At 45.9% G+C, this 21,544-nt stretch overlaps 1 protein-coding gene across 2 annotated transcripts in view; it reads right to left on the bottom strand.

Moving 5' to 3' along the window:
• LOC128328052 (CD209 antigen-like protein 2) overlaps positions 1-12,009 on the bottom strand; it is a 46,255-nt gene extending 34,246 nt beyond the window's left edge. The window contains exons 1-2 of one of the 2 annotated variants that reach the window (XM_053257613.1): positions 11,853-12,009; positions 2,515-2,706 (exon numbers count right to left, since the gene is read on the bottom strand). In XM_053257613.1, the coding sequence (XP_053113588.1) occupies positions 2,515-2,704 (190 nt within the window). In that variant the 5' untranslated portion in view covers positions 2,705-2,706; positions 11,853-12,009. The remainder of the gene's footprint in view (positions 1-2,514; positions 2,707-11,852) is intronic. The other variant, XM_053257614.1, reaches the window with a different exon arrangement.
• Positions 12,010-21,544: the final 9,535 nt, after the last annotated feature.

Here is a 21,544-nt window from a genome sequence, read left to right as displayed (position 1 = left end):
GAACTCTCACAGGAGCTGCCATGCATGGGATTAGCTACGGATATGCCTTAGAGAATTATATAGATAGATAAGATGGATCCCTGTCCCCAAAGGGCTCATAATCGAAAAAGAAACATAAGATAGACACCAGCAACAGTCACTGGAGGTATTTGGGGACAGGTGGATAGGGCCAGTTGCTCTTCCCCTGCTAAATAAAGAGAATCACCGCATTTAAAAGGTGCCTCTTTGCCCATTTAGCAGGGGTTTATTCAGCAACAACTCCCTTTTATCCTTCTCCTTTCCCACCCTTTCCCTTTCTGACTCATTCCACTGCCCACATTCTCTACAGGATCCCACTTGGGACAAATGTGCAAAAAAAACAAACTGCAAAAGATCACTGGGTAGAATACAACAACTGCACTCCCTGCAGGCTGGCCATTCGCCAGATTGAGCTGGGCGATTGTCCAGTTCAACCTGACAAATGGCCAGCCTGCGAGCAGCATGGGTTGGGAGAGAGAGGAGCAAGCAGAGCTCCAGGAAGCAGGTGCCCTCTACTGGAGCCCCTCCCTGGCTTGCTAGGACAAGCCATTCTTGGGTAGCACTTCACAAGTAACAGCTGCCATGATTCCCAAGCCCACAAGTTGGCCATAGGGCCGCTGCTGCAGAGCAGGAACAAATTGAAACGTGACTGCAGTTCTCCCCATGCGCGACCATGGGAAGAAATACGGCAATGTTTCTAGTGCTACTGCCCCATCTCTCCAGCTTTGCTGCTGCATCAGGCTCTGCAGCAGTGACGCCACCAGCCCCAATGGCTTAGCTAGGGCAAAGGGGGCCTGTATTCACTGACCACCACCCAACGCCAGTGGCATGCATGGCCCTCTTGGTCATGCACCTTTGACAGGCACATCCTCTCCTTCCGGGCATTTGCCACTGTTGCTTCTGCAGGCTGCCCCTTGCATGGCTGCCCAGTACCACCCACCACCTGGCTCAAAGGGGGCACTCTGGGAAGCAGGGAAGCCCCATTCCACCCCTCTCCAGAGAGGAACCGAAGAGGACCTCCCAGCTTCCCAGTGGCCCCCGAGCCAGATGGGAATGGAGTGAGTGCATGCACCCGGTGTCTGCATCAGGGCTCACGTGCATCTTCCATTCCCATCCTGCTCCCAGGCTTCTGGGAAGCAGACCTTCCTGCTTCTAACCAACTGGGAGCTGGATGGCAAGCTGCAGGGGGCAGCCGGAGGATAGCGGTGGTGGCAGGTGGTGGCACGGCGGGCAGCAGTGGAGAGTGGCTGGCTGGTGAGAGGAGGAGGGGCAGATGAGTGAGGCAGACAAGATGTGGTGACAGCCAGCAACCTGGATGGCTTGAAGGGGGGCTTGGATACCTTCATGGAGGAGGGCTCTTTCAGCGGCTACTAGTCGGAGGGCTGTGGGCCACCTCCAGCCTCAAAGGCAGGATGTCTCTGAGTACCAGTTGCAGGGAAGTTACAGCAGGAGAGGGGGCATGCCCTCAACTCCTGCCTGTGGGCTTCTCAGAGGCATCTGGCAGGCCACTGTGCAAAACAGGATGCTGGGCTAGATGGGCCTCCTTGGGCCTGATCCAGCAGGGCTGTTCTTAGGTTCTTACCCCAGAGAGGCCCTTGTTCCAAGGACATCTTGGGACGCGGGTCACTCTGGCCCTGACAAGCCCTCTTGTCTTCATAGAACTTGCAGATAATGTCAACCAACCTAACAAATAAATGATCCCTGAAGGGCATGAAGTCCTTCTGCTAGAGATCATCTCCTGGACTTCATGGAGATAAAGAATGCAATCAGTACTCCAAACTGATTGTAAAGACAAATTAAATTTTAAAGCACACACAGAGGTGGGCATTTTTAAGGATTAGAGATATCAAGTTTGGGAATAACTTCCCTGAGACAGTTGGGCAATTTTTTAAAAAGGAAAAAAAGCCTGCCCTGAATTCAAAACTGATCGGAGTGAGAACTCTCCTTCTCTTCACAGTGACTCTACATTCTCCTTCAGACACATGTCTGCGTTGTTTGCATCTATGCAGAGTAGGTCAGTGGCACCGTTCATAGAGGGAAGTGGACAACCGTGTGTGTATGTGTGTAAATACACACACACACACACACAGACACACACAGAGAGAACACTTCCTGCACTGCACCTGATGAAGTGGACTGTAGTCCATGAAAGCTTTTGCTACTACTGTGCTGTATAAATGTGCTTGTTTTTGAAGTGCCACAAGGCTCTTTGTCGTTTTGCTGCCACAGACTAGTAGGGCCAGGGTTACCCGTCTGCATTTGAAGTCTGTGCTTCTAAAAATGACTGGCCACTTCAATGAGAACCAGTAGCATTCTTTATCTAAAAACATCAGAAATATTCATTGTGAAGTATGCATTTTGCTACATCCCAGAGTGCATTTTTAATGCTGACAAATCCCACCATCAGGTCTTAATTTAGTTAGCACCATTCAGCAGGTAGCACAACTTATTCTATATTTTGGGAGGGGATACATTAGCAGGTATAGCTGAACTTACAGAGGCCGGCGAATATTGCAGTCATAACAATGTTCACTAATGCAAAGATCCCAATGGCTTTCCAGTATCCCTTGGAATGCAAAGGAAGCCCTGGAGAAGGTGCACCTTTAGCATCTTTCGCACCTTTCGCATCTTTCGCACCTTTCGCATCTTTCGCACCTTTCGCATCTTTCTCTGCCTTGGGGGCCATAGCTTGGAAGACCAAAAAAAAAAAAAAGGAATACCCATGAAAAACGGAGCACAGGACAAATCCACCTTGATGCCTCCGCCTTGTTATTTATTCTGCAGTTGTGAGCAGTAGGAAGCACAAGCATGGGGTGGCTGCTACGCTCCTCCTCCAGTTCACAGCTAAAGCTATTTCTATTTCTAAAGTATTTCTGTGACGGACAAGTCTAGGATGATTCAGAGGGGAGCTATGAAGGCAATAAAGGCCAGTCTTATGGGAAGAGAAGAACCACTTTAAACTGGAGAAAGTAGGAAGAGAATAGCTGATAACATTTGCATTATTTTTAAAAAGCTCTCAGATAAATTGTCCTCATTGTTCAGTGAGGACAGGACAAGGAGGAGACCAGTAAGCTTCAGAACTGGATTACTATGTTAAATGTCCAGGGAGTGCCTAAGAACCAGGGAGTGCCTAAGAACCGGAGAGGAGAGCTGGTCTTGTGGTAGCAAGCATGACTTGTCCCCATAGCTAAGCAGGGTCTGCCCTGGTTGCATATGAATGGGAGACTTGATGTGTGAGCACTGCAAGATATTCCCCTCAGGGGATGGAGCCGCTCTGGGAAGAGCATCTAGGTTCCAAGTTCCCTCCCTGGCAGCATCTCCAAGATAGGGCTGAGAGAGATTCCTGCCTGCAACCTTGGAGAAGCCGCTGCCAGTCTGTGAAGAAAATACTGAGCTAGATGGACCTATGGTCTGACTCAGTATATGGCACTTTCCTATGTTCCTATGTTCCTAACCTTTCCAGATAGCAGCAGGATGCTCAAGGCTTTTGTGCCAATTCCAAGTACAAAGCTTTAGCAAGCTTCCATATTATTCATTCATTCATTCATTCAACACATTTGTATACTGCCCAAAAAACAAATCTCTGGGTTGTTTACAACAAAACATTTTTTAAAAAACCAGATAAAAAGATTAAAATGTTACAACAATTAAAATGTAAAACATTAAAACTATTAAAAACACAATTAAAACAACATCTAATTAAAAGCCCAGGTGAACAAATGTGTCTTGACTGCCTTTTTAAAAGTTGTAAGAGATGGGGAGGCTCTTATTTCAGCAGGGAAAGTGTTCCAAAGCCTCGGGGCAGCAACGGAGAAGGCCCGTCCCCGAGTAGCCACCAAACGAGCTGGTGGCAACTGCAGACGAACATCTCCAGATGATCTCAATGGGCGGTGTGATTCATAGTGAAGACTTCCTAGAGTGATCTTATCCTCTGAACATACATTAAGCAGTGACCTTGCACGGTTTCCTCAGGGCCACCTGTTGGCCCCCTCTAGTATTCCAAGAAAAATCCATCCTTTTTCATAACTACTTTTGTGGCAACTGGAGGAAAGGGTGACTTATTCTCAGAATGCAAAAGCTGACCCGCAGGGGGTGTGGTCACTGCAAGCTCCCTGCTCGGCAGGTGTACAAAGGATAAGGCTGTGCTAGGAACTAGTGCAGAGTTGCTGTAGTATGTGTACAGGGAGTAAGATCACACTTGGAATTTATGCCAAAGCTTTGAACATCTTGCAATCTATTGCCCTCTGGAAAGTCCCTCAACCAGGGATTCACAACCTGGGGCTCCTGAATGTTGATAGATAGATAGATAGATAGATAGATAGATAGATAGATAGATAGATAGACTATCTATCTATCTATCAGATTTGTACACCGCCCCAAACTTTCATCTCTGGGTGGTCTCTGGACTACAACTCCTATCACCAGGCATTCAAATAACTGGTACACAGGTATACATGCATGACTAAAACCCATAAAGTGTACTCCGGAGGGGTACAAAAATGTGCAACTGTGTACTATAAAAGCAATCACCTGGGAAGTTTGCGGGGAGCTTGGCATCACCCTGCCAATGCCAATCTTAAGCGCTGCTGCCTGCCTGCCTGCCTGCCTGCCTGCGAACCAGCCAGCCAGCTGAAGTAAATAGCTGTGCCAAGGAGTAACAGTTCTGAAAGGAGGCACAGCTGTCTCTGCTTCCAGGTAGATCAGGGTTGCTCCTCCCTTGCCAGAAAGCTGCACTGCCTCCAGACTGGCCATTCGTCAGGTTAACCATGCAGGTCGACAGTGGGATCAGGCATCAGTCTGCTAGCCCTGCTCACAGCTATTAATTATTATGTCTTGTTTACACAGTCAGACAGGTGTTATTGACTGGTTTGTTTTATCCAGACATTGAGTCCTTCCCAAAGACCTGGGATGGCTGAATTTTATTATCAATATTTTTGTTATTATTATCAATATCGTCGCAAAATCTAGGCTGTTCCCAGTTGCTTTTTGTAATTGGCTGATGGTGATTTCTGTGGCCCCTATTTTGTTGAGGTGCTCTTCAAGTTGTTTTAGAATTGCACCTAGGGCACCAATTAACACTTTTGGTTTATTATTTTGGTCTTTTTCTGCCACAGACTTTCAATTTCAATTTGTAGATCTTTGTATTTTGTGATTTTTTTCTATTTCTTTTTCCTCTATTCTGCTATCCCCTGGTATTGCTATGTCGATTATTTTAACTTGTTTTTCTTTCTTCTCGACTACAGTGATATCTGTTGTATTGTGTGGCAGATGTTTGTCTGCTTGTAGTCGGAAGTCCCATAATACTTTTGCATCTTCATTTTCTACAACATTTTCAATTTTATGGTCCCACCAATTTTTGGCTACAGGTAGCTTGTATTTTTTGCAGATGTTCCAGTGTATCATCCGTGCTACCTTGTCATGCCTTTCTTTGTAGTCAGTCTGTGCGACCTTTTTACAACAGCTGATTAGGTGGTCCACAGTTTCATCTGCTTCTTTACAAAGGCGGCACTTGCTGTTTGTTGTTGACTTTTCTACTTTTGCTCTTATTGCATTTGTTCTTAGTGCTTGTTCTTGTGCAGCCAGTATTAAACCCTCTGTTTGTTTCTTCAAGTTGCCATTCTTAAGCTATTGCCAGGTCTTGGTGATGTCTGATTTTCCAGTTATATTGTGCAAATATTGACGATGCAGTGGCTTATTTTTCCATTTTTCTGCTCGAGTCTTGACTTGTTCTTTCTTGTAGGCCTGCTTTCTTTCATTGGTGTTGAAGTTTCTTGTTATTGACCATTTGAAGTGCATCTTCTTCACTGTCCTTGATATATTCTTCAAGGCCTCTTTTCTCCTCCTCTACTGTTTGATGGACTTGCAGCATTCCTCTTCCACCTGAGCTGCAAGGGAGGTATAGCCTATCGACATCACTGCGGGGGTGCAGAGCATGATTGATGGTCATGATTTTCCTGGTCTTACGATCTAGCGTCTCTAGCTCTGCCTGGGTCCAGTCTATTATTCCTGCAGTGTATCTAATAACAGGTATAGCCCAGATGTTTATGGCTTGTATGGTGTTCCCGCCATTGAGTTTGGACTTGAGGATTTTTCTAACTCTCCTGATGTATTCACTTCCAATTTTTCTTTTAATTTCAGTGTGTGCAATGTTATCAGCCTGGAGAATGCCCAAGTATTTGTAAGGTTCTTTCTCTTCCAGGTTCTTGATGTTGTTTCCATTGGGCAGTTCTATTCCTTCTGTTTTTCTTATTTTCCCTCTGTTCATTATTAATGCAGCACACTTGTCTAGTCCAAACTCCATTGCTATATCACTACTGAATATACGGACAGTGTTTAACAGTGATTCGATTTCTGACTGGGACTTTCCATACAACTTCAGATCGTCCATGTACAGCAGATGGTTGATTTTACTTGATGTTTCAGATGTTTGGTATCCGAGACCTGTTTTGTTTAGTATTTGTGAAAGTGGGGTCATGGCGATGAAAAACAACAGAGGGGATAGTGAGTCCCCTTGGAACATGCCTCTTCTAATGCTAACCTGTCCAAGTGTCTCACCATTGATTGTTAACTGTGTACTCCACATGCTCATTGCTTTTTAAATAAATATCTGAATGTTTTTGCTGACACCAGTTGTTTCTAAACATTTTAGTATCCATGTGTGAGGCAATGAATCGAAGGCTTTCTTGTAGTCGATCCATGCAAACTTAGATTTGTTTTTCTTTTCTTGCAGTTTTCTAAAATCATTTTGTCAATCAGCAGCTGGTCTTTTGTGCCTCTGGTGTTCGGGCAATTTCCTTTCTGTTCAACAGGAAGCTGCTTGTTAGTTAATAAGTGTTGCATTACTTCATCTGCTATTATTCCAGTTAATAACTTGAACATGGTCGGTAGGCAGGTTATCGGTCTATAATTACTTGGAACTGCACCTTTTGCTGGGTCTTTCATTATGAGATGAGTTTTCCCAGTTGTTAGCCATTGTTCAATATCACCTCCTTGCAAAATGGCTCAGGTCAGTTTACACAGAGAAATAATACATAAATAAGATGGCTCCCTGTCCCCAAAGGGCTCCCAATCTAAAAAGAAACATAAGACCGACACCAGCAACAGTCACTGGAGGCCCTGTGCAGGGGGTGGATAGGGCCAGGTACTCTCTCCCTGCTAAATAAAGAGAATCACCATGTTAAAAGGTGCCTCTTTGCCAAATTGAGTTAAACCCAATCATACCCAACTCATGAATAATTATGCATGTTTTCTAAAGTCTCTCTAATATTATAATGCAGCCCCTATGAAGGTGGAAGCAGCAGAGAGCCAGGTGAGGCCGGGAGTTCTCTTTCCCCTGCTCTGTGAAGGTGCTTCTATGGCTGCAATTCCTTCCTGGAAGAGGGCATGGAGGAAGGAGGGGGCCAACAAGATTTGGGGCTCTGAGCAATTCACTGGGGGCCTGTGCCCCATGGGCAACCCCCTAATGATGCCCCTGCCTGCTCACCACTTGATTGTAAACTTCTCAGTTTCAAAGTTCATTTTTAATTAAATTGACTCTAATTAGATGGCCATCACACCATCCAGAATACCTGGGTCCAGTGTTCCCTCTGAGAGGGATTTCCAGGTGTTGTTGACTACAACTCCCAGAATCCCCAAGCAAAAGCCTTTGCAGCTGGGGATGCTGGGAGATGTATTCAACAACATCTGGGAATCCCTCTTAGAGGGAATACTGCCTGGGTCACTAGCAATCTAGAGCTCCATATGATATGGGGCGTGGGGGGAGCAGGCCCAGGGAGTGAAAAGAGGCAAGAGTTGCCAAGCTCAGTGGGTACCTTTTCCCTGGGACTTGCCCAGGCTGCCTTGCATCATCAAGAGTCCAGGCATCTTGGCTACCTAACCTGAAGGAACAAGCACCCTTCCCTGCCATCTCAGAACAGTTAGCAGTCCCTTATAGGAACATAGGAAGCAGTCTTCAACGGAGTCAGGCAAGCCATTGGTCCATCTAGCTCAATATCGTCTACACAGACTGGCAGCGGCTCTCCAAGGTTCCAGGCAGGCGTCTCTCCCAACCCTACTTGGAGATGCTGCCAGGGATTGAACCTGGGACCTTCTGGCTGCAAGCATGCAGACACTGGCCACTTTCACACTAAGCACAAACCATAGGTCCAACGTGGTTTGCCTCCATCCGCCTGTCCCCTGCCACCTCCCACTCCCAGTTGATCAGAATCCCAGTCTGGGAGCTGGTAACGGGGTCTGGACTGGCTGTGCAGGCTCCTCCATGCCCCTAGAAGGACAGTCTGTGCCAGCCAATAGCGCCGCAGTCTGGGGGAGGAGCTTCCTCCCTTAACACAGGTTTGGAGTTAAATCAGAATCCGGACACCACAGTGGTCAGAGCGGACCCTCAGTTGGGTGAGTGAAACTCACTGCAAACCAAGGGCTCATTCCCAGGTTTTGTTGCAAAATCGGAACCACGGTTGGGTCCAGGAACCATGGTTCCACTAATTCGCCAAACTGGAGGTGAATTTGCCTCTGGTTTGGTGCTGTGTGTGAAAACAGCTGCTGTCCCACCAAACTGCAGCTCCATCCCCTAAGGGGAGTATCTTATGGTGCTCACATGTAGTCTCCCATCCAAATGCAATGCATTATGAACCCAACCGCCCATTGAGCTCATCAGGAGAGGTCTGTCTGCTTTTGCCACCGGCTCGTCTGGTGGCTACTCAGGGACGGGCCTTCTCCGTCGCTGCCCCGAGGCTTTGGAATGCACTCCCTAGTGAAATAAGAGCCTCCTCATCTCTGACATCCTTTAAAAAGCCCTTAAAGACGCATCTGTTCACCCAGGCTTTTAACTGATACTGTTTTGATTGTTTTTAATGTTGTTTTAGAGCATTGTTTTTTAAAAAAAATTAATTGTTTTTTAAATTTCTTGTTTTTGTTTTTAATTAATGTTTTAATGTTTTATCTTGTTGTAAACCGCCCAGAGACGTAAGTTTGGGGCGGTATAAAAATATGTTAAATAAATAAAATAAATAAATAAACGAGGGTGGATCCTGCTTCATGAACGGGACAATTCTTGCAGCCGGCTTGTGCTGGGTGGGGCCCAGTGGAGACTCTCCTGGATTGCACAGGGGGCTAAAAAGGGGCTGGCTGCCAGTGTTTCCCACCTGCCAATCAAGCCTCGCCTCCAACGCCATTTCCTTCGTTTTAAAACAGTGCAAGCCTGAAGAGGGTTACTTGGAAGGAGGCTCACAGAGTTCAGTGGGACTGACTCCCAAGCAAGTGTCTTTAGGGGTTTTATCAAAAATAAATAACTACGTTTCTAATAGTCAGATGGGGAGGGGGCCTTCTTACCAAAGGACTCAAAGTGCTGTTCAACAATTTGGCGGGGCAGGTGGAGGAAGCATCCTGCTGCCTGGATGCCGAGCTATCTAGTTCTGTAAAATATTGTGTGTGGAGTGCTTTGGAAATGTAAATGTGCTATTTAAATTCTATTTATTTTATTTTATTTATTTATAGAAACGTTAAATATTTACAAAATTCACAGAGCAAACAGATACCTGGGGCTGGGTGTGATTATTCAGTGGTAAGGGGAAAGTATTCTGTGCATGCTCAGAGGTGCTCTGTGCTTGATGTTTGCTTTGCAAGGACCAGCATTAAGATCTAGAATGGTTTTATTCTTCTTCAAACAAACAAACAAAACAGAGGAGGTGGGTGTTAGGATTAGGACCTAAGACCTACAGATGTGGTGATGGCCACCAGCTTGGATGGCTTTAAAAGGGGCTTAGACAAATTCATGGAGGGCAGGTCTATCAATGGCTGGCTACTAGTCTGGTGGCTGTGGGCCACTTCCAGGGCTCAGAGGCACGATGCCTCTTAATACCAGTTGCAGGGAGGAAGAGCAGGAGAGAGGGCATGCACACACCTCTTGCCTGTGGGCTTCTCAGGGGCATCTGGTGGGCCACTGTGTGAAACAGGATGCTGGATAGGCCTTGGGCCTGATCCAGCAGGGCTGTTCTTATGTTGAAATTAAGACCTGGTTAGGGAGCTTAGATAACTGAGTCGGGAGCATATGGAGATCTCCGCATTGGCATATTACACTATGTGGCAATATGCCATTTATGTCTTGCAGGAAGCTTGTGAAGGTGGGGTGATCTGCTGGTCATTGCTATGAAAGGCACTTTGTACATGCTCAGATGAACTGTTGCTTCATATCCTTCCATTCTTGAACCTATCAGGCTGTGAGATCAAGCCCCAGGGAGCTTTGGCTGAAATAAAATCTGAAGTATCCCCGAATTAAAATTCACCCTTTATTCTTCTACATTTGCACACTTCACCTCTGCTCAGAGAGATATGTATCGGTTTTCTCAGACACCTCCTGAACAATTAATTGGCAGGCTTCTTCTTTCAAATAATCTCTCTCAAAACTTCATTGCCCCAGGAATTCCTGGAGGGTTTGGTACCCAGGGAATCCCTAACAGAGATTCCCAGATGTCATTCACTACAACTCCCAGCATCCCCAGTTGAAATGGCCTTTGGCTGGGGATTATGGGAGTTGTAGTCAACAACATCTGGGAATCCCTGTTAGTGAGGACACTGGCACCATGCCATTTCTGCCAGTACTCATTTGAGAACCGGGTCTGCAAAATTATGTGAACCCCTCTAGCCATTGTGACTGAGGGAGATGAGAGCTGTAGTTGAACAACGTCTGGGGACTCTAGGTTGGGAGCTCCTGGCCTAAGCAACCCAGCCCAAGGGACCTCCTCCTCCTCCTCCTCCTGCTCTCACTGTTACCTCCCATGGCACCTTCTGTCAATGGGTTCCTTTCGGGTCTGCAGACTAACCATTCAAGACAAACTTCTTAGACCTCTTAAATGTATACAGTCAAAACAAATAAATGTGTACAATAAAAGCATTGTATGCATAAAAACATTATATGTATTAAAGAGGTCACAGAATTCCATCTGAAGGAGTGCACAGAGGCACTCAAACCACTGGACCTTGGGGCCCTGGTCTGTGGCCTCCAAGGTCCAGGTAATGGTACAGTGTGCCAAGGAGTCAGTGCTGACTCTGGGCGACTACAGAGCCCTGGGGTTGTCTTTGGTAGACTACAGGAGAGGTTGGCCATGGCCATCTCCCACGCAGGATGAGATGATGCCTTTCAGCATTTTCCTATGTCGCGGCTGCCTGATAGAGGTGTTTCCCATAGTTGGGGAAACAGACCAGTGGAGATTCCAACCGGCAACCTCTGGCTTGCTACTCAAGTCATTTCCCCGCCGTGCCATTTCTCAGCTTTTTAAAATTTGTTTTTAAATTGTTCTGATTATTTAATTGTTGTTTTATGATGTTTTTAATTGTTAATCATTGTTTTATGTTTTATCATTTTTGTTTCATTATTAATTGATTTTAATGGTGTTTTAATGTAAACCGCCCTGAGCCTTTTGGAAGGGCGATATAAAAGTTTTAATAATAAATAGTAAATAAATAATTAGGTGGGGGGCCTCCAAATGGCTAGGGGGCACCTGCTGCAGCCACCCAGCACTGCCCCACCATGCCAAACCTCCATGTTGTTGTTGCCGTGCGGCCGAAAGGGGCTGCCAGGGAGTGAGCCAAGCAGTCCTTCTCCTTCCTTCAGTGGCGGCAGCTGCCGCCACCAACAAAAGAGAGACAAGACCTGCGTGGCTCACCCCTCGGCAGCCCCCCTCTGCCACATGGCAGCTGAAATGTTAAAAACGGAGGTTCGGCACAGCAGGAGGCCCCCCAAGGTAGGTTTCAGGGGGGCATTGCGCTGGGGGTGGATTGGGCGCCAGCATTACCTAGGGAGTGTGCATATTTCAGTGCCGCTCTATCTAACTTCTTACCATCCGAGAGCTGCCTGTGCTCCTCTTTGGAGTCTCCGCTGTGTCACCGGACACCCTGTGCTACCTTTCATCGGGGTCTCTCATTGCCTTCCTCGGCTGCCTCCGGCTGCCTCCGCTCTGGCCTTATCCTCCTCTGCCCTCTGTGCATCCAGCAGGCCTCCCTCCCAAGCTGATTGGCTGCCCTGAGCCAGCTGCACTCACAGTCAGCAGCACACCTGTGGCTACCAGGTGGACTATGACAGCACAGAGGAGGGCCTGCCCAGAGAGAGGGGGCACCAGCAGCAGCTTTGGCATAGCCCCTCTGGGACACCATTGGGCAGGGCCATCCCACCCACCCCCACTCCCTGCCTGCTCCATGCAAATCTTCATCTTTTTTAAAAAAAAACAACAACCCTGTTTCCAGGGTCAAGTGACCTGTTGAAGGGGGAACTGAACTCCACAAACAACGCTTGTACTGCTAGATCAATACAGTGGTTGATGGAGATCAATTTTACAAAGAGATCATCATCCAGTGCAGCTGGTGAATCCTCCAGAGATCTCCACTGGCCAAGAGCAGAAGCCCAGCACTCCAAAGAATTCTTGACTCACACCATCTTCAAAGAATGCTGTGAATACAAAATTCCACTGACCTCACACCCTATATGTTTTCCTTTTTAAAATGTTTTCCATACATACTGCTATACTAAAATATACTTTTTAGACACTGTATTAAGCTTTACTAATGAACATTGAAATCAGATGTATTGTAAGGAATATTTAACAGCCTTTTTGAGATAGAACTAGTTTCACATTTTGGATTCTCAGTTCTCGTAACTGTCCTCCGTTTACTTCCTCTCCTTCAACTTCCATTTTGTGCTGCACGTGTTGTATATCGGGAGTGGCTCATCCTAATAAGGTGTAGGGGTGTGTGTGTGTGTAAAAGGAGGTACAGCAGCCTCTACTTCCACACAGTTAACCAATTAGCCACACAGCTCCACCTGATGAATGGCAAAGAACATAAGAACAGCCCTACTGAATGAGGCCACAGGCCCATCTAGTCCAGCATCCTGTTTCCCATGGTGGTGTGCAAGAAACCTCTGGGAAGCCAATAGGCAAGAGGGGAGGGCTTGCCCTTGTTGGAAGTTAAGGACTTTGCACTGTCTCATCTCAGACAGTGGAGGACAGACTAGTGAGTCAGAGGGCTAGAGGGTCAAGACATTGGTCATCCCTTCTCTACTGCTCTGACACTATCCCTTTGGATATGTAGATTGCTAATCTTAGGGATTAACTTCCTTCCTCTCTCTCTTCCCAACCTGTCCTTCTACCTTGCAACATGGCAAGCTCCTCTCCCTGCACCATGTGTGCAGAGAAGATGCAGAATCCATCTGCATCCAGCTAGATAGATAGATTAGAGATCCTAACTCCTCACTTTCCTATCTAGAATGGAGTTCCTTAATAAATGCCTTATATCTTGATTTGAAACTATGAATTGGCTCTAAGTTACTTTACTCTCAGCATACATGCATGCCTAACTAAATTCCGCTGTGTTGTGCCTCTGTGCACTCTGCTATAATGAAAAAGGGATTCTCTCACCACAGAGAACTTCCAACAGGTTATGGGAGCCCAGTATTTTGAGCTGCGTGTACTGCAACCAGAGAGTTAGGTTTGTTCCAGGAGATCCAGTGAGATCTAGCGTGAACACTTTGAATTGCTAACCTGCAGCAACTGCCTTTTGGAGCCAGTGAGGATGGCTACTTACCTAGAGGGAAAACTCAGGCTGACTATCCTGAACGCAGACAATTATTTGGAATGGAAAACCAGATTGAGGCTTGCACTGAAAGCAGAAGGACTCGAAAAAGTTACTGAGGAAGAAACCTCCCCCACCAACCTGCAGATGGAACCACAGCTGCTGAGAAGACTGCCTGACAAAATTGGCTAATCAAGGATGTGAAATCTCAAGCTTTGATCGCAGCTTCTGTGAGTAAAAATTACCTTTACACGATATGTGATCTTGGAACCTCAAGGGAAATGCTAAGCAAGCTAGATTCCTTGCATATGAAGAAGGGGTGGGCATACACCTTTAACTTGAGAAAGAAAATGCAGGATCTCCAGAATAAAGATGGGGACTGTTTTGCTACATATATGGGATTTTTGGAAGATTTCTTTTTTCAATTTAAAGAGGCAGGGGATCAATTTACAGAGAGTCAGAAGCTGGAAGCTCTGTTCCTAAGCATGCCCCCCAGCTATAGCTGTATAATTGGCCAATTGGAAACCCACACCAATCTAAGCTTTGAGGAAGCAGTACAAACATTATCTTCTGAAGCAAACAGGAGAAAAGTTTTGAATTCTCGCTATAAAAGTGAATTGGCAAGTAACTTTGCTCTTAAAGCAACAATTGATCATTCCAGAGGAAACCCAAGGTAGGGAGGGAATGCTGCAAGAGGAAATCACATGGGGCCCCCATATTTACATACAAAGAGGTCTGGCTTCGTTGCCAAGGAAACTCAGTCCAGAGAGAGAGGTCACATGACCACCAGCAGGCAGACTGCTCCTGAAATGAGGCCAACTGGGACTAATGCCTTTAGATGTTTTCTGTGTAACCAATTTGGCCACAAGGTGGCGAACTGTCCCAAGAATCAGACAAAGGATTTTAAGTTTACAGAAAGCTATTCGAACAAAAGTTTTAATGTTTGCTTGATGCAAAGCGATGAAAAGTTCATTTTTGATTCTGGTTCTTCGGTTCATATATCAAATAATTTGGATTTCTATACTGAACTGTTTGATATTCCTGAAGAGACTGTTTATTTGGGCAGTAATACTACAATTAAAGCCAAGAAGAAAGGTGAAGGAGTTTTGTATTGCAAGTTACTGGATGGATCTGTTAAACCATTTTTTCTTAAATATGTATATCCCTGACTTCTCAAGCTCCTTGGTTTCAATATCCAAGCTAGAGAAACAAGGCTGTGAACTGTATATTAAAAATGGACAATGTGTTGTTACCCAGAATGGCGAAGTTTGCCTTGTAGGCTCTAAATTCAAAGGTCTTTACAGTGTGCAGGAGCAATCTGTATCAAAGACAGACAGAGAAAGACCAGCCCGGTCTAAACCTGAGGCATACCAGCCTAATGAAGTGAACCTTGCTAAGTCATGCCTGCATGAAAACTGCTTGCAACTGTGGCATAGACACCTAGGACACAGGAGCTATGAGTCAATCCAGAACATGAAGGAAAAGGGATTAGCATTGATTTTGTACCATGTGATATTGTAACTAACTGTGTTTGTTGTCTTGAGTCCAAAGCAGTTAACAAGCCATTTCCTAAGCAGAGTGAAAGGAAGACCAGAAGACCCCTAGAACTGATCCACAGCTATATATCTGGACCACTACCAGCAACCATAGGTAATCAAAAATATTTTTTAACAATCACAGATGATTTCTCACGATATTCAGTTGTATTTCTACTAAAGGAGAAATCACAGATGCTGGAGAAAATCCAGGACTATGTAGCGATGGCAAGCAACAAATTTGGCTGGAAGCCAAAGATCCTGCGCACAGAAAATGGAGGAGAATATAAGTCTAGCACCACACAGCAGTTCCTGAGAGAACATGGAATCGTGCATCAAACCACGGTAGCTTACTGCCTGTCCCAAAATGGAATCTCAGAAAGAAAGAACAGATGTCTACTGGACATAGTAAGATGCATGCTTGCTGACGCACACCTCCCACAGAAACTCTGGGGAGAAGGCATCATGACTGCTACATACATACAAAACAGAATGCACACAAAGCCTATAGGAACAGCACCATATGAACTTTGGCATGGTCATAAGCCGTCCATGACGTGTCTGCGTGTCTTTGGAAGCACGGCTTACTCATACATCCCAAAGGAAAAAAGGACTAAGTTAGGGGCTAGGGCCACAAAAGGGATTTTTGTAGGCTTCTCGGCACAATCCAAAGGCTACAGAATTCTGGATCCTGACACCAACAAGATAACCATAAGCAGAGCGGTGTAGTTTGATGAGAATGAAAGAGCTACACTTTCAGTGGGGGCCTACACCGAAGCAAGCAACCAGACCAAACACCCTGATGACTGGATTATATGCTTCCTGATCTCAGAGGAATTGAGGAGGAGGAGACAGCAGATCCAGATCCAACCACACTCGACACAGAGACCCCCAGCGATCCACCAGATGCACCTGAGATAATGGGAGAGGCCACAGAGGGTGAGGTGAGGCGATCAACGCGCTCAAAGAGAGGTGTTCCAGCCCTGAGACTGTCCTACCTCGCAAGAATGGCGGAACAACCAGAACCTTCATCATGGGAGGAAATATCCCAGCTACCACAACCAGAAGCCCAGAAGTGGAAACAAGCTGCAATTGAAGAGCTTGAGGCTCTACAGAAAAACAAAACCTGGACTCTTACTAAGTTACCTCAAGGAAGGAAAGTTATAGGCTGCAAATGGGTTTTCAAACTCAAACATGATGCTGATGGTGAGATTCAGCGCTACAAAGCCAGATTAATAGCAAAAGGATATTCACAGAAATATGGAGAAGATTATGATGAAACCTTTGCACCAGTGGTTAAACATACCACAGTAAAGACTCTGTTAAGTATTGCTGCTAGCAAAGGAATGCATGTTGAATACCTAGATGTGAAAACTGCATTCTTGCATGGCAAACTAGAAGAGGACATTTACATGCAACAACCACCAGGTTTCTTAGAGAAAGGCAAAGAGGACTATGTATGCAAACTTCAAAAGAGCATTTATGGTTTAAAACAGGCTGCCAGAGCATGGAACATAAAACTAAATGATATGCTGCTTCAAGCAAACTTCAAAAGAAGCAACGCGGATCCCTGCCTATACACGAGGTGCATAGATGGCAAGTGGACCTACATTTTGGCGTATGTTGATGATTTGATTCTTGCCTATGAAAATCCAGATGACAGCAAGGAAATAATGCATCATCTGAATAGAGATGTGGAAGTCAAGCAACTTGGCAACATTGCACACTACTTGGGCATTCAAGTACAAAGAGAGAAAGATGGAAGTTTCCTCATCAACCAAGAACAGAAAATTAAAAACTTGATAAACCTGCTCAGACTGGAAAATGCAAATCCTACACCAACTCCAATGGAAGTGAACTACATAAAGCAAGAAGATCAAACTGAGCCACTATCTGACAACCATAGATATCGTGAAGCATTGGGTAAACTTCTATACATTAGTACACTCACTAGGCCAGATATTAGCACAGCAGTTGGCTTACTTTGTAGAAAGACTGCATCACCAACAGTCAAGGACTGGAATGCAATTAAGAGACTTGTTAGGTACCTAAAGGGTACTGCACACTTTAAGCTCAAGCTACCAGCTAACAGTCAACCAAAACTAGAAGCATACATAGATGCAGACTGGGGTGGAGACCTAACAGAAAGGAAATCCACCAGCGGTCACATAATTTTCTATGGAGATGGAGCCATAAGCTGGTCAAGCACAAAGCAAGACATAGTAGCATCATCAACCACTGAAGCAGAATATGTATCAGCTGCACAGGGCAGTCATGAGATACAATGGCTGTGTCAACTACTGAAGGACCTAGGTACAGATGTACCACAGCCCATACCAGTGTATGAAGACAACCAAAGTTGCATTCAACTCTCCAAACAAGAAGATGTAAAGAGGCGTACCAAACATATTGATGTGAAGTACCATGTAGTGAGAAGTCTGCAGAAGGATGGACTAATCAAGTTACTGCCCAACAAATGAAATGCTCGCAGACATTCTCACTAAGCCACTACCAAGACCCTGCTTTGAAAAGCTGTGAGAGAAAATGAATCTTGTGAACTGAGTCACGAGACATTGAGAGGGGGTGTTGGAAGTTAAGAACTTTGCACTGTCTCTTGTCTCAGCAACATAGGAGGACAAACTAGTGAGTCAGAGGGCTAGAGGGTGAAGACATTGGTTATCCCTTCTCTACTGCTCTGACACTATCCCTTTGAAATGTAGATTGCTAATCTCAGGAATTAACTTCCTTCCTCTCTCTCTCTTCCCTACCTGCCCTTCTACCTTGTAACATGGCAAGCCTGTCTCCCTGCACCATGTGTGCAGAGAAGATGCAGAATCCATCTGCATCCAGCTAGATAGATAGTATAGAGATCCTAACTCCTCATTTTCCTAACTAGAATGGAGTTCCTTAATAAATGCCTCATATATTGATTTGAAACTATGAATTGGCTCCAAGTTACTTTACTCTCAGCATACATGCATGCCTAAGCAAATTCCGCTGTGTTGTGCCTCTGTGCATTCTGCTATAAATGAAAAAGGGATTCTCTCACCACAGAGAACTTCCAACAGCCCTCCCTCCCTCCCTCCTGCTGGCAGGGGCATATCTAGGGTAGGGCAGGCAGGGCACATGCCCCGGGTGCCACTTGAAGGGGGGCGCCATTTTGTAAAATTAAATTTTTTTTTAAAGGCTGCCAAAAACAAAATGGCTACTGTGCATGCTCAAATGGCCTCTGTGAAGCCCTAGGTCATGCCAAGCCTTGCAGAGGCCATTTGAGCGTGCACGGTGGCCATTTTGTTTTCAGTGGCCTTTTTTTAAAAAAAAGATTATTTTTAAAAATGGCCACCGCACATGCTCAAATGGTCCCTGCGAGGACCTAGAGGCCAGTGGGGGGAGGAGGAACCTTTGCAAAAAAAAAACCCCAGCCTTTAGGAAGCCCCCCAAAGGGGCTACAGGTGTGTGTGTGTGTGTGTGTGTGTGTATATATGTATGTCACTGTACACATATTCAGTTTGGCACTATGTACAGAGAATCAGGGCTTGTGAATAATGAGCTGACGCTTATGAGCTAGGATTGTATTCATTTGCTCTTACTTTGCTTCTTATGATAAGTGAGTTAAATGTGGTGTCTTAAAAATATGGTTATTAATGGTGAGTTTGTCTTTGAATCAGTGTGAAAGCCTTAGTATTAAGGCCCACTGGGAGTTTCTTGCTCTCTTTCTCTCATTTTAACTGTCTTTCTGAAAGACTAGAATATATTCCAAGCAGTCACACAGTTTACTCTGCATATCCTTTAATTATTTTCAGAGTATCTGGGAAAAGTCAAATTTTAAAACTTATGAAATAGTGATGCTACAATGCATAGTAGGGAATTAGACAGGCACTTCTGTTTAGTTCCAAGTACACCTCCACATAGTATTTGGGTATTTCATGAGCCCCAGCATACTGAAATTTGTAGTTTTCCAGCATTTTTTGGTCTGGCTATGTCCACTGCTAAATAGTTTTTGAAAGATTAAAAGATTAACGAGCTTGACTTGTATTTTTCAGCTGATATTATGGTAAAGTTATCTGAAAGATGGGTGTCAGATGCTTGGACAGGGGGCGCAATTTCAGTGTTTGCCCTGGGCACTATTTTCCCTAGAGACGCCTCTGCCTGCTGGTATTCCCCTGCAACTGGTATTCAGCAGCATCACGTCTCGGAGGCTGGAGGTGGCCCACAGCCACCAGAGGAGAAGCCACTGATAGGCCTGTCCTCCATGAATTGGTCCAAGCCCCTTTTAAAGCCATCCAAGCGAGTAGCCATCACCCTATCCCATGGCAGAGAATCCCCAGAGTGCAGGCAGAACAGGCCAGGAGAGAGAGGAGCAAATGGAGCTAGCCGGGCCTCCTTTGGCCCCCTCCAGCTTGTCTTTAGCCGGGTTAGCTAATATATATTTCTAATAGTCAAATGGGGCCAGCGCTTTCTTGCCAAAGGACTCAAAGTGCCATACAACAATTGGGCGGGTCTGGAGTGGGGAAGCATCCTCCAGCTTGGCTGCCCATCTGTCTAGTGCTGTAAAATATTGTGTGGAGGGCTTTGAATATGTAAAAGCTGGGACAAGCCGCACCCATTACATATTTAGTATATTATTCAATGCATCTATAGCTATGAGTCTGAACTTGCTGCAACTTATATATGCATTTATTTAAAACATGTCTAGTCCGCCCCTCCAGCACACAGCTGCTTGAGGCGGCTTATGAGGAACACCCCCCACCAATAACAATCAACACAAATATAGCAGACAGTAGGAAAACCAGATGCTAAAATTGGTGGCACTGGAAAACCAATTAAAACCAGATTTAAAGTGTCTCCTGGAAGAAATGGGAAAGGTGCAGAAGAGGGCAACCAAGATGATCAGGGATCTGGAGCACCTTCCTTAGGAGGCAAGGCTACAACACTTGGGGCTATTTAGTTTGAAAAAAAGACGACTGCGGGGAGACATGATAGAGGTCTACAAAATCATGCATGGTGTGGAGTAAGTGGAAAGGGAGAAGCTATTCTCCCTCTCTCACAACACTAGAATATCACGGGTGACCCCATGAAACCAAAATTCAGGAACAACAAAAGAAAATACCTTTTCACACAGCGCATAATTAATCTATGGAATTCTCTGCCACAGTATGTGGTGATGGCCACTGACTTGGATGGCTTTAAGCAGGGCTTAGACAAATTCATGGAGGACAGGTCTATCAGTGGCTACTAGTCTTGATGGCTAGGCTACCTCCTCGTTCAGAAGAAGGATGCCTCCGAATATCAGTTGCAGGGGAGCAACAGCAGGAGAGGAGCTTTGCCTCCTGGTTCTGGACTTCTCAGTGGTCTGGTGGACAGCTGTTGGAAACAGGGCACTGGACTGGATAGGCCTTCAGCCCAAGGCTCTTCTTGTGTTATTGGGAGGGTTTCCAAGCTATTATAAAAACTCAACAGGGAGAGAGATTGGTGAAGCTCCTACATTCCAAAGGTAGAGGCCACTGCTGAGAAGGCCCTGTCCCTGGTCCTCACCAACCGGATCTGTGTCCGTGGTGGGGCTGAGCGCAGGGCCTGCAAGAAAGAACAAAGGACCCAGCAGATTTATACAGGTGGATGCAGGCTGAAAGATACCCTGGTCCCAAGCCATGTGGAGCTTTGAAGGCTAAAAACAGCACTTTGACTCTGCCCCAGAAATAAACTGGCAGCCAAGATACTCGTGCTGTTGTAGCAACTACCACCCACAAAAATCCTCATGGCAGTGTTCTGAACCAGGGGAGGAGCCACCATTGCATGTGTGTGTGGGGGGGGGAGGGGGTTCAAAGAACCCGGGTCACTATACTCAGGGTCTGCAGCTGGTGCCCCAGCCACACCCCCTGTGTCTGATGTCAGATGCAGGGGGTGTGGTTTCGCTCGCAAACAGGACTGTGCACCCCGTTTGCAAGCAAATTCCAGCCAGTGCCATGTTGACAGCATTAAAAGGCATGGAGACACATTCCCAGCCAGGTTGGGAAGCCAGCGCTGGCCAAGTTTTAAAGCAGGGAGAGCCACTGCTAGCCACCTTGCAAATGCGGTGCTGGCTGGAATTTGCTTGCAAGAGGCCCCATGCCCTCTGCTTCTGATGTCAGACCCTGTGTCTGATGACGGAGGCAGGGGGCATGGCTAGGGGGGCCACTGGCAGCAAGCTGAACCGGGGCTGCCGCTGGCCTCCCTATGCCACTTTTCTGAACCAGCGGAAGATTCCAAATAGTCTTTAGAGATTACTGCACATTGCAGTAATCCAATCTGGATATCATCATCAACCCCTGGGTCACCAAAATCAGATCCCCTTTCTCCTGGTAGGGTCTCAACTGGCATACTAGTCAAAGCTAATACAAGGCTCTCCTGGTCATCGCCGCCACATGAGCCTCCAAAAAGAGCATCAGTTCTAG

The sequence above is a fragment of the Hemicordylus capensis genome, chromosome 5 (assembly GCF_027244095.1).
Source record: "Hemicordylus capensis ecotype Gifberg chromosome 5, rHemCap1.1.pri, whole genome shotgun sequence".
Lineage (NCBI taxonomy): Eukaryota > Metazoa > Chordata > Lepidosauria > Squamata > Cordylidae > Hemicordylus > Hemicordylus capensis.
This window is presented reverse-complemented; position numbering and strand designations above follow the sequence as displayed.